Genomic DNA, 13,769 nt, shown 5'->3' with positions numbered 1-13,769 from the left:
ATTTTCAAAATGATTTGCGTAACGAATATATGTGACGTCATCAAGGAGGCCGACCCCCACCCCGGCTGGACCCAGGCCGATACCTGGCTCCAGGCCCGAGGGTGGGTGGTGTGTGTGTGTGTGTGTGTGGGTGTGTGTGTGTGTGTGTGTGTGTGTGTGTGTGTGTGTGTGTGTGTGTGTGTGTGTTGCCTTATCTTTCGTTATGAGGGAGCCCACCAGCTGGAACCACTGACACCCAGCTCCCAGCTGGAGGGTGTTGGAGGGGAAGGTGGCTGTGTGTGTGTGTGTGTGTGTGTGTCATTTTCTTTCATGGTACTTAGTGTGTGTGTGTGTGTGTGTGTGTGTGTAATTCACTATGGTCGCCCGGTAGTCACCCAGCCAGCCTTCCCCATTACGGAGCAAGCTCAGAGCTCATAGAGCGATCTTCGGATAGGACTGAGACTGTGTGTGTGTGTGTGTGTGTGTGTGTGTGTGTGTTGCCTTATCTTTCGTTATGGGGAGCCCACCAGCTGGAACCACTGACACCCAGCTCCCAGCTGGAGGGTGTTGGAGGGGGAGGTGTGTGTGTGTGTGTGTGTGTGTGTGTGTGTGTCCTTTTCTTTCATGGTACTTAGTGTGTGTGTGTGTGTGATTCACTATGGTCGCCCGGTAGTCACCCAGCCAGCCTTCCCCATTACGGAACAAGCTCAGAGCACATAGACAGATCTTCGGATAGGACTCAGACTGTGTGTGTGTGTGTGTGTGTGTGTCGTTATTTCACCGTTCTGTATACGTTTCATCTCTGGCGTCCTCTTTATTATCCTAGTCTGTCAACACAAACTGCAAGTAATAGCGTATAGCGAAATGTGTCCTATTCTTAGCGCTTATTGAGCAAGGGGAAGCTATGATATGTAGGAAACACATAGCCCGGAGCAAAGCAAGGTGCCTCTATCGCCTCGCCTCGCCCCGCCGTGTTAACCCCTGCAGTAACATGACGTGTTTTCATATTTATTCTGGCTATTACTCAATGATTTTATACAGCTTCACAAACTTATGTGGGGATTAAAATAGTGAAAACTGGCCATTAATCTCTGACACCGTAGACCCTTCTTATTGTAAGCAAAATCATCTAATCACACACAAACTATCGTAAAATGCCACTTAAGGGATTAGACTCGACTCACTCAGACGCCCATAACTGAGTGCATGGCGGTAATTCAGTGCTGGAGATCTTAATGACAACAGTGCCCACAGAGATAGATTGAGAGTTTATGGACGACAACAGTAACAACACAGCGCCTTGTTTTCACCCGACATGTTTCCACTTTCCATCGTCGTTCGTGGAGTGGCTGGCGAGAACAAATCAAGGTTCCTCGCAATTCTTTTACCTTGATTTTTGGGTTTGATTAGGCGATTTTATTGACATTAGGAAGGGTCTATGGAGGTCAGAAGATTAATGGCTGGAGTCTTCACTATTTTAATCCCCCACATAAGTTTCTGAAGCTGTATAAAATCACCAAATAGCAGAATGCATAGGGAAACGCGTCCTGGTACTGAAGGGGTTACGGCAACGCACACCCTAAATAGCTTTGATACTAGTTAACCCCAATGAATAAGTGTATGCAAGTCACTGTGTGTGCTTGAGATCTTACTGAAAACAATGCCTACACATCAAATTGTTTTCACCTATTACATATTTCCACTTGTATCGCTGCACGTGAATGGAATAGCTCTCTCTCTCTCTCTCTCTCTCTCTCTCTCTCTCTCTCTCTCTCTCTCTCTCTCTCTCTCTCTCTCTCTCATAATCCTAATTCAACATTCCTCTTAGCTCTTCACAACAGACAGATGAGAAAGTCGGAGTAATGAGTGGAGAGATTTGGTAAAGCTTCCAGATAGTAAGTGTGTGTGTGTGTGTTGGTTAACTGGGCAACGCTCCCCAAGTGAACCAAGCTACAGTGGTCGCCTCATTACCCACTCCACTAGTTTAGCTCTCCCGTCTCGTCTCTACCTCACTCATAGTTCACTGGGGTCTCCGTGTCTCCCTGGCTGGCTGGCTGGCTGGCTGGCGTGTTGCGTTCTTGCCTTGCCTCTCCTCCCTCGCTCCAAGTGCCAAGTGAAGGTAATGTAATATCCCAAACTGTCTTAATCCCTTCTGTACCATGACGCGTTTCCATATCCATTGTGCCTAACTATTTGACGACTTTATACAGCTTCAGAAACTCATGTGGGGTATTAAAATAGTGAAAACTGTGGCCATTAAAATTCTGGACGCCTTAGACCTTTCCTAATCTCTCTCTCTCTCTCTCTCTCTCTCTCTCTCTCTCTCTCTCTCTCTCTCTCTCTCTCTCTCACACACACACACACACACACACACACACACACGGCCCGGTAGCTCAGTGGTTAGAGCACTGGCTTCACAAGCCAGAGGACCGGGGTTCGATTCCCCGGCCGGGTGGAGATATTTGGGTGTGTCTCCTTTCACGTGTAGCCCCTGTTCACCTAGCAGTGAGTAGGTACGGGATGTAAATCGAGGAGTTGTGACCTTGTTGTCCCGGTGTGTGGTGTGTGCCTAGTCTCAGGGTTATCCGAAGATCGGAAATAATGAGCTCTGAGCTCGTTCCGTAGGGTAACGTCTGGCTGTCTCGTCAGAGACTGCAGCAGATCAAACAGTGAATTACACACACACACACACACACACACACACACACACACACACACACACACAGCAGTGTAATAATCTCGTTCAGTTCTTGAGAAACGCTTAAAGGCACTAATTAATCCCTTTGCCGTAGTTTCTGGGCTGAGAGCTTACAAACTGTTACTCCGGGATACAAGCTTTCCAGGCTCACACAGCAATCCATGGCTGGAAAAATATTAGGTGGAATGGAGACAGACTAAAGAATAAAGAATAAATAGGCGAGTGTCTCAGCTGATAGGTACTGAGCGGAGCGACGCGAGAGATAGATAGATAGAGAGGGTGGGAGGGGGGTGGAGGCGGAGATATGAGGAACATGGGGGAGGAGACGGAGTGGGGGACAGACGGGAAGGTGGAGTGTGGATCGCAGGCAAGCTGATACGTCAGAGGCATGGTACAATAACTTTTTTATCCTTATTGTACCATGCGTCAGAGGCACCTGTAGCTAATGACAACTAGGTACCACTTAAAAAAGGATGGCAGATGTCACTTTTGTTTGAAATACTGGTAGAAAAACTGCTTCGTGAAATGCACAGTGCACACTTACAGTGTACAGTTTACCGCAGGGGAGTGACGTGACCGAACTCCCAGTAATGCTTACCTGCCTCATGGCCACAACATTCTGGGATGTGCAGTACGTGCCTCCTATAAGTGTAATCACTGTCTTGGGAGACACGCTCATAATGAAGACAGCTAGGACTGCCATCAGCACAGCCTTGCACGAGATCGTTGATAATGCTATATTATTTACAAAGTCCTTAATACTACGCTCAACATAATGAGAGAGAGAGAGAGAGAGAGAGAGAGAGAGAATGTTTGATTAGATCCTGCACATATTCTTGTTTCGCTGTTCTTCTCACGTTTATTTAATTTGCTTTACTATTTGATTTTTGTATTTCCCAGCATTACATTTCTTCCTGTCCGTGCGGGGCTGTGGGCTTTGGTCTGTGGTCTGTGGGGTTGTGGCGACTCGCGCGTCACTTGTTTGGCGTCACGGATTCAAAACAAACCTCCAAGGCGCGGAGTGGAGGTCATTCTCCTGGTGTTCAATTTTCGGCCTTAATTCGCCATCCTGGATCTCATAGCGGCTTCCACTTCACATTAGCCGTGGTTCTCGTGTGGCAGGTGAGGCAGGCTGCATGTGGAGTGGAGGAATGAGGGAATAATATGAGTACTGTCTTCCTTCCTCTTGCCGAAAGTTGTCGAGTGGAGTAGAATATTGAGCTAGCATAGTTGTCTTCGCTTCACCTGATGTCTGACTTTGGCTTTGATTCATTTTATTGTTTCACTGCGGCTCCCTTCATTGTGTGTTAGGTGATTTGTATAGGCATCTTGTTTTGGCCAGAAATTGTATGTTTGGGAATCATTAGGTTAAGGTTGCTTCCATAATACCCGAGGCAAGCTGATAAACGCCTGTCCCTTCTCGGCCTTTTATTGGTTATACTTATTAGTAGTGTTATCTGTTTATGCATTTTGATTCATTGATTCTCTTTATATGTTAAGAGAGTTTAACCAGAAGCACACACAAAAGAATAAAAATGAAGACCTTATAAGATGATCATTGAAGTGTTATAAAAAGTGGGCTAATTTAATCTCTTGATACTTCTTTAACCCCTTCAGTCATATATTGCATTTTCATATATATTGTGCTTACTGTTTGGTGATTTTTTACAGCTTCAGTTCCTTATGTAGGGATTAAAGTAGTGAAGACTAGCCATCAATTTGACCTCCATAGACACTCCCTAATCTAAATAAAGCGTCCAATCATACTCAAAATTCATGGTAAAAATGCGTCCCAGCACTGAAGGGATTAAAAACTTCTCTGACATAAAGTTCCAGTTTGCCAGAAAAGTCATGAAAATTAAAGGTTTTGGTTAACTCTTGAATTAGTAGAATGGACAGAATAGGAGAAAAGGATAATGATGATAGTGATGCTCATCCCAATGAGTTGGAGTCGTAATATTCATTGCTCTGGTAAACTGGAACTCCCTGTCTGCTTCTGTATTTTCCCTCCCATGACTTGAAATCTTTAGAGGAAGGTTTTTAAGACATCCTTTAATTTTAAATGTTTTTTTCTTTTTCTTTTTTTCTAATGAGTTGCATCTCTCTCTCTCTCTCTCTCTCTCTCTCTCTCTCTCTCTCTCTCTCTCTCTCTCTCTCTCTCTCTCTCTCTCTCTCTCTCTCTCTCTCATATGAAAAAAGAACTTCAATTTGAGCTTTCTTTCCCTAGGCCAGTGGAAACCAACCCTGACCACCGCCATGCCCCGAAGGAAAGCCTCGCGTGTGCCGAGCCGGGCCCCACCCAAACTGCCAAATGAGCCAATCACTGAGGCCGAGATGAACCAGGAAAAGCGCAAGGAAAAGATGAAGCTGCTATTGAGGGACTTTGATTTTGAGGGTAACTATTGTTGGGAAGTTCACTACATTGCTATTTTCTTCACACGTTTCCTACTTTTTTCTTGGGCTTGTGGGTTTTCTTTTTTTTTTTTTTTTTTTTATGTCTTTTGTGTTATGGAGGAAAATGTCTTGAATCTTACAGTTTTATCATTTCTTTTGATGTTTACTGATTCTGGATTTTGTTCTGTAATCTCACTACATATGAGTAAATAATAGAAAAATCCACACACTATATGAAAAATTATTAAGTGTTTTCTAGTTCAGATCCACAGACAACTCCACTATACAGTTACATCATACCTCCTTTATTTCAGCATTTCAAATAATTAAGTTCTTATTCTGAGGCATTTTGTAGTTTTAAATCATAGTATTGCTACTCATAACGTAACATAACATCGTCATCACTAATGAATAAGCATTCTTTCATCTTAGTAACTATATGTTTATATCTTCACAGTGGAGACACGAATAAAAAAGATGGAAGCAGAGATACAAATTATTGAAGACAGCATCCAGCAGCTTTTCAAAATGGACCTCATGTCTTACCCAGAGGCCACACGCAACAAGCTATGGGTAGACTACATACAACAGGTGAGTACACTCTCTCTCTCTCTCTCTCTCTCTCTCTCTCTCTCTCTCTCTCTCTCTCTCTCTCTCTCTCTCTCTCTCTCTCTCTCTCTCTCTCTCTCTCATACAATTCAATATTCAACATCTCTTAAACTGTGCATATTATAACATCTAACATATATTTTGACAGGACGATACCAAAACAACTGGTGTGGTAAAAGACAGTGTGATCGACATCCTCAGTTCTGCGGACAGTATAATTCAATCAGTTGCCAAGAAGCGAGGACGGAAACCCAAAAAGAAAGAACCACAGCAGTCTGACAATGAAGATGTGGCCTTATTACCTCCCTCAACAGCAACAAGAAGTAGGTTCTTTGTAGAATTGCAGTCTTAGGAATTTATTTTGTCCAACATACTTCATGTAATGGAATGAGATTAATGGTGATGATGCATACCTAATGTTGCCGTTGTGTCCAACAGCATCACAAAGGGCTCGACAAAGAGCGATCTTAGCTTCCAGCCAGAGTGAGAATATGCCTCCTCCAAGTACAAGACCACAACGCACCAAGGCTCTGGTCAGTATAGTGGGTAGATGTAACTCACTCTTGTACCTTTGTTCATTCATGTTACTGATTGAAAAGAATAGAGAATATTAGCACTAGTAAAGATAATAATTGTCATTCCCCTTCCAGGAGCCACAAGCCACACCCATGAACAGTGGCATTCCTGCAAATTTCTCCTCCCACCTGTTCATCACTCCCAAGTTTGACCCCCGCACCCCACTCCCATTAGGCACCATCAAGAGGAAGCCACTAATGGGAGAGGTTGCCATCTCTCTCAAAGGCTCTCCTCTGCAGGTCTCCCCTCCACACATTATTGAGGAAAATGTTGAGGTGAGGATGTTGAGATTATCTTTGGATAAATTGCCTTCCTTGAGTATTACTGATTATTGTTTCAATCCTTGCTCATTGATTATATCTTATATGCCTCTTGTTGCTTTTCTCTTGCTTTTTAATTGTAAGTATTGTTGAGTTGATATCTAATTGATATAATTATTTTCATATTCCAGGACTGGATAGAAAAGCTGAAGGTAGAGGAAATGGATGAAAATATGAGGTTAAAACTTAGGGAATTTCACCAAAAAGTTGGAGACATGCTCAATGCGTAGATGTTTTCTTGTTATGTACTTGTGTGTCACAGGATGATCCATGGAGAGCGATCTGTAATGCTGCTTGGCTGGCATGTGTGTGTTTTGTGACCCTGAGATGTAACAGATCAGAGTCCATATCTGTGTACTTCCTGTGTGCTATAAAAGATGACTTTATGAGGTGAGGATAGAGAGTTGATAGCCTTTCCCTCAGGAATTTAAAATTAACCAACAGAACAAGACACAGAAGCAGTACATTTATTTTATCCATATTTATTTTGTCATTTTCATCATAGCTTCCCTAGATCCCTTGGGATACAGTTAAGATGAATAAGACCATGTAAAACATCACAACCAGGCTATCAAATCAAGCTCTTGGCAACCCTTCTCCATCTGTCCACTACTTACCCAGGACTCCTTTCCATCATAACAATATCCAAATTCCATTATTTATGCATATTCTTGTTTTTACTTATTTTCATGCTCTTGCAGTAAGGGAAGTATAGCCCAACTGCACTCTGGTTAGGCTAAGAGAACTGCTAGCCTGTTTACCATGTGTGTGTGTGCATGTGCACCCATGCACATGCACACCACATTTCTCTTTGAGCGGATGTTAGTGTGTGTGTGTGTGTGTGTGTGTGTGTGTGTGTGTGTGTGTGTGTGTGTGTGTGTGTGTTTGCACATGCATGTGTGTGTGTGTCACATCTTGGCTCTTCCTCTTTGAGGGGATGTGAGTCTGTTGTATTAATACATTATAAAAGGCAAGTTGAAAGGAACAGAGTAGGGACTGAAGATCCCTTCTACAGTTTTATTCACACAATGAGGCATGTGTGACATCTTGCATGGGCTACTTACTCCTTTTTAAGGGAGATCTCGGCCTTATATGTAAAGATAGTAATTTTATAGATCTCTGTGCACTAACCATTTATGAGATAGATTTAGTTAATCTTAGTTAAGAACAGTTATGTAATTCTTATTTTGATAGTAGACAAGAGTCAAAATATATGTATGTATTCATAAATTTGAAGTATTATTTGACTAGATCCAAAAGTGCATCATTGCTTCCCCAGCATGGCATCCCAGCCATCACACACCTGTATAATTCTTAGCAATCTGGGAAACACAAACATTTCTAAATTACAGATGATTTTTATTATCATTACATCAACAATTATGACGCTGCACAATTTCCATGAACAAGAACTAAAATAGCCAGGAAGTAATTTTTTCTCTCATAAGCAGTCTCTGAGCCTCACCCCAAAGGCTGCTCTCAAGGCCACATCTTAGGCCACTGATGGCTCAAAACCCCTGCAGCCCTTTAGGGGAGGCACAGAGGTGGCTGGGGATCAGATTGGTTGGAACAAGGAACCAGCTGTACTATCTTACTGCTGATAAATTAACATTTGGCATGTTCTACAGAGTAAAAGAACAAATGGAGAAAACTATTACTCTGTTAATAGCAACATATGATTTAAAAATCATTTCACAGTACTTTCTACATGATATAACAAAGCAGGCCTTGAAGAAACATTGGTATAAGTATCTATGTAAGTATTGCTGGGTCCAGGACGATTTCTTTAGGTAAGGGCAAGAGTGAGAGAACTGGGTGGCAACTTGTAAGAGATGGCTGAGTGATTACTTGTGAAAGATCAGTACTGTCGTGGATTGAGGCAGCAGTTCCTTACTCCAAGATGAAACATTAAAGAAAGCAATGTGTACAGGTGATAAATTCAAGCAATGGGTCACTTGGCCAATAAGAACTCTGCCATCACTACTTGCTTCACTCAAATCACTACTTAATGATTCACCTTAGAAAATTATGTACCTTGCAGGTTTTTAAAGGCATAATTGAATTAGGTGCACACACTCTCCCTCTGCACACTAATTAGAATCTATTAAACAGGATTAAAATTTCATACACTGCTTGAAAACCAAGGTTAAGAAAAAAGTGTTTGAAACTTACATATTACTGCCTTGGTTTTGTACTTTTCCACTTAAGTGAAATCAAATGGAGTATTATAGTGTCATTTAAGCAGGTATGTAGTGATGAGTGAGGAACAGTGTTGGTGCAATGGACAAGTGACCCCTGCTTTCATAACCTACACGACTGCCTGTAACAGTAACAGTTGTGGACACTGTGGCTGAGGCTTCACTTATGGATCTAACTACAATCAAAGCTTAAGAGTTATAGTGCTGTGGTGCCTGTTAATTGGTTTGCAAAAAGACATGAAAACTTGAAGATTCCAGTACACGAGCCTTGTGTCATTCAACTTGTGTGTTGAATTCACTTCTATTGCAACAATTGGGAGCCAGAAACATATTGAGAAAGACAATAAAATTTCAACATTCCTCAATAAGACAAAAGAAAAAGAAGATATAAGGTGCATCACCCCGGATCTGTGGAGGATGGAGAAGCATTACCTACCAATAAGTGATGATGCTTCAATACATATTACATAAACACTTGTCTTCATTACTGGAAAAATGTATATAATTATTCTTCAAAGTCCATTATCAAGCAAAGAAATGTTTGTACACCAATGGCCATTGTTATCATCTCTTCTATTTTCTGGAATTTTCTCTCTTCTCATCTAGGGAGAAACAAGCCATGGGAGACCCCACAGACCCTTGTGGGGTGAGAAACACCTTGGAAGATTCATAAAATACAACAAAAATTAACAACATGTCTTGAGCTATAGTTCTTAACAGCAGAATACATCAATAATTAATGAAGGCATATAGGATCTGAAGCCTCAACTAGAACTGTTAATCTCATCAACAATAACATACAAATTGTAACTTGAATGAAAACATTAAAATTAATATACTATTCACACCATGAAACATGGAAAATTTAGAACACTGAAATCTCCAAAAATAGTAATGTTGTACTTCAACGGTAAGTCCACTTGTGGTCTGGCTGGCATGACAGCGTGTCTTCTCTCCTGTTGGTATTAGGAAGCGCTGCTACACATGCATCCTTGGTGGCAATGATTGCATATTCTGCTGCCTAGAACTTAAGCTGATGACAAAAACTGAAAGCAAATAGAGTCTCTACGATATATATACTACATAAACGTCTTCATATCAATAAACATGGAATTAAATATCATGACAAAAATACATTTTTTTGGCGTACTGTGGCCCTCCGCCATCACACAATGGAAGGGCCACAGCTCCCCCACATCACATCTGGAACATTAATGATCATTGCACAATGTAAAGCATCCAAACTAACTGGATGTCAACACTAAGACCAGACAAACAACCAGGACACTATATCTGTCCAGGTTGGAGGCTAGACACACACCATTGCAGCCTGCCTGGTCTGGTTGTTAAATATCTTGTTTGGCCATTGAATATAGAACATGCCTAACAATGCACTTTCAACTTAGTAATGTAAAATCATAACAACTACAGCAAGAAGGATATATATAGCTATGATGTCTTTATAAAACCAGGCATCAGTTATATTGAACACAGAACAGAACACACCCACACTTGGCCAAACCTCCTCTCACCTTTGTAACAAAAGGGGAGTCAACTTGTACAGAAAGACTACTCTGCTGGGCTGTCTACCAAACATTATGCGGCTTCTACACAACAAAAACAGTAAAAAATTATGCTTATCTCTCCATGCCATCACACACACACACACACACCACAGATCAGTAAGCAAAATCAATTCATTCCTGGTCTGCCTTTCCCTTCCTCCCAGCACTGTGGAGAGAGAGGAATGCTTCTGACACAAGCTGCTCACCCTTTGATGACTCCGTATGTTTCCCTCTCTATCTTATGTGAAAACCAATTTGTCACACTGTCTTCTGTACTTTTTTCAAGAAACTGCAAGGCTCTTCTTGTCACTCTCATAAAATCCCAAATAAATAACATAAAAACTCCACATCTACCATTCATTGTTCATGACTGACTTCACACTCTTTAGAACAAGTTAGTCAACTGGGTCCTGAATTTTGTAAGATCTCATTTTCACAAAGAATGGCTTTACAAGACTAACATTACCTCATCTTTTTTTCATATTTCACTCCAACATGCACACATACACACAGTATATATTAATCTCTTCAATTTTTCTCTCCACTTCATGTACAGGCACCATTACTCCTTACACCAGGAAAGATGCATCAGCAACACTCTCCAATTTTAGTCAAGCACCACATAACACCACATACATATCCACTGACTTAATCCTCTTTCCATACCAAACCACAATCATAAACAATAACCTCTGACATTTATTTTCAAAGTTTATGCACATTTCAGTCTACATTCCATCAAACTTCTCACTTCTCACTGTTTATCTGACACACTGCTTGCCTTCTGATTCATTCATTAGAGCCTTTACTCATTCCATGAGTCGGCAGATATCCAAGCAAGCACATTCACACCCTGCAAGTGAATCATTCACTTCCAGCGCCATCAACAAAACCTGATAATCACACAAAAAAATCCTTTCCTTGTTGAACCAAAATGACTAAGTGGCAAGAGATGCACACAAAACTGTCCTACTTAGAATGGTTGTGTTGACTGTCTGTTTGTTGGTGTCCATTCAAACTTACATAATATTGATCTACACTATCAACAACCTTATGAGAGCATACTGTATAGTTTGTACCTTCAACCTGCCATCCCACAGCTTACCAGGATGGCTGCTAGGTCATCCCTTAACTTCTTACTCTTAAGGAGTTCTAAGAACACCCATAACACGGTGAAATATGGCTGATCCAAAACAACCACGATCTACAGTTGTTTGTGTACTCTAGTTTTCATCTTATACAGCTCTGAGAACAATTTCAATGAGGAAAGTCAATCTCTCTTCTGTTCATGTGTATTTGTTTCTGTGCATGTACTGTATAGTATCGGCAGTACACTTGCACACAGCCACACTCAATGTTATGCAATAACTCGGGTAATTCCAGATGTTTACAAGGAAAATTTCTTGTCCATAATTTCTTTTGATAAAGTTTCTGAATTTTACATCACTAAGCAAGTCTAGAATTAACTCAACATAAAAATAAGACACATAAAAATAGTAATGTCTTTATGACTGTGTGGCACACCACTCTTAGGGCAACACAGCATAGGCTTACTCAGTGTTACTTACTGTGTTGTCTTTCATGCTCATTAACCCATCAATGATTGAGGCACAGGATTCACAATTTCTACTTTATCATTACACCATAATTAACTTTTTGGTCTACAATGATGCACAAAGTTTCACAGCATCTCAGAGCTATTTTAAGATATCCCATGAATATTCTACCTTTGCACAAAAATATCAATTTCATTCATAGTGTTGCTGTCACTTCACATTTGATTATTTATCTCATCTATTCATCTCATTTTGTTAGTACAGCAGCAACATCAGAATGACTTCACTCACTGGAGGCAGAGACATGTGTTTGCTGTCTAGTTCAGGACTGATGTTGAACAGCCATATGGATTGCTTGAGTTATATATATATATATATATATATATATATATATATATATATATATATATATATATATATATATATATATATATATATATATATATATATATATATATATATATATATATATATATATATATATATATATATATATATATATACACAAAACATTCACAAAACCAGTCATCCTTGAGCCAAACCTAGATCATGTCCATCCTCCTTGACTTTTACTTATTATTATGTAGATCAATAAATTTATATACATACTTTTTTGCACACCATACTGATACAATTAGTATCCCTGTAACAGGGAAGTGTTGATGTACCATCACAGGACATCCACTTGACCTGTTAACCACAAAAGTTAAACACTACCTTCACCTTTCAAAATGTGACACTTTCCTAGAAATTATGAAGAAAATAAGTGCACCTCATCAGGTATTAAAGAAGTTTTTGGGCAAGTGTCTAGAGAAGCCCTGAACCAACTACCTTGTTTCATCCAAAGGTTCACTGCCCGGCTCTCACAAACTCAAGTTCCACACATTATTTGTAGAACTAACTGAATATGAAATGGTGCGCCACACTAATTCTTTACAATGTGGTTATGCTTATACTGCTCTGACTTGGGGACATGAATATTCAACAGTTTTGTCACAACCCAACTTTGATCATGTCTCCAGAAATGAAAACCTTATAAAAGTTGAGAAACATCTGTCCAACATCCACGCTGGTCCATTTTCTACATTATACTTCCTCCTCAGCAGCTCCACCCTCTCCACTGCAGTACAAAGGCCACTTCTAATTTCCAGTAACATTACAAACAAACTAAATTATCAAGCTAGAATGTTGAAGATACCATTAAGTTTCTTGATAACATGACTTTCACTCTCTCATACTAAAGCATGCTGCCACCTCCCTCCTTAGTGCACCTGGTGAATGGGGAGCCTAACACCACCGCCCACCACCAGCACATCACGTCAGCCTTTCATCATCACTACTACAGTCACACACAACACTCCAGGCTTCATCATTCACATTAGAGCTTAAACTCTGGCTAATAACTCTATAATCTAATATTAATATGCCTTTGTGGATATATATGTACAATTTAAAAAATCCTAAAGCATTGGTAGTATCATTCAGAATTCTTGTTGCATTTCTGCACCAAAGAAGCTACTGAAAACTTATGGATACACAAGGGTATTCTTGACCTAATTTCTTGTACTAACTTCACTCTCTTATCTTTGACACTACATGTATCTTTCTCAGCATCTTCACGTGCAATGTTATTCTGAAACAGGACATCATACACCCACCCTTCCACAATATTTTTCTAAGTATTATAACTTTTTGCAACTGTTTTGAAAATTTGTCAGAAAAAAATATTGCTTAATATCTGCATGGCTGTGTCCAAAAGGAGACAAAATCAGGTGGGGAATAAAACTAAGGTCTTCCACACACTCACTAGGAGACACTCAACATGCTGCATGGATCAGTAAAGGTACAGCATCAACACTCTCAGAGACATAATC

General features: G+C 40.5%; 2 protein-coding genes across 10 annotated transcripts in view; one reads left to right on the top strand and one right to left on the bottom strand.

Annotated features, from left to right (window-relative positions):
- Window positions 1-3,642: 3,642 nt before the first annotated feature.
- Window positions 3,643-7,806, top strand: LOC123508562 (borealin-like). Its single transcript, XM_045262325.1, has 7 exons — window positions 3,643-3,799; window positions 4,905-5,072; window positions 5,529-5,662; window positions 5,829-6,003; window positions 6,119-6,213; window positions 6,331-6,531; window positions 6,708-7,806. The coding sequence occupies exons 2-7, from the start codon at window positions 4,934-4,936 to the stop codon at window positions 6,804-6,806; spliced, it is 843 nt and encodes a 280-aa protein (XP_045118260.1). The 5' UTR covers window positions 3,643-3,799; window positions 4,905-4,933; the 3' UTR covers window positions 6,807-7,806.
- A 112-nt stretch (window positions 7,807-7,918) lies between these two features.
- LOC123508560 (zinc finger protein ubi-d4 B-like) overlaps window positions 7,919-13,769 on the bottom strand; it is a 23,784-nt gene continuing 17,933 nt past the window's right edge. For all 9 annotated transcript variants that reach the window (XM_045262316.1, XM_045262324.1, XM_045262319.1 and 6 more), the window contains one exon: window positions 7,919-13,769. This exon is cut by the window's right edge and continues 906 nt beyond it. The gene's annotated coding sequence lies outside the window, so the exon portion shown is untranslated.

Source organism: Portunus trituberculatus, chromosome 25 (assembly GCF_017591435.1).
Source record: "Portunus trituberculatus isolate SZX2019 chromosome 25, ASM1759143v1, whole genome shotgun sequence".
Lineage (NCBI taxonomy): Eukaryota > Metazoa > Arthropoda > Malacostraca > Decapoda > Portunidae > Portunus > Portunus trituberculatus.
Note: the sequence above shows the minus strand (reverse complement) of the source record. Positions and strands in the feature narration are given on the sequence as shown.

Coding starts and splice junctions, on each gene's coding strand:
- LOC123508562 (XM_045262325.1), top strand. CDS start 4,934: ATGCCCCGAAGGAAAGCCTCGCGTGTGCCGAGCCGGGCCCCACCCAAA. Junction 5,073..5,528: donor GAGGGACTTTGATTTTGAGG/GTAACTATTGTT, acceptor ATATCTTCACAG/TGGAGACACGAATAAAAAAG. Junction 6,214..6,330: donor CACAACGCACCAAGGCTCTG/GTCAGTATAGTG, acceptor TTCCCCTTCCAG/GAGCCACAAGCCACACCCAT.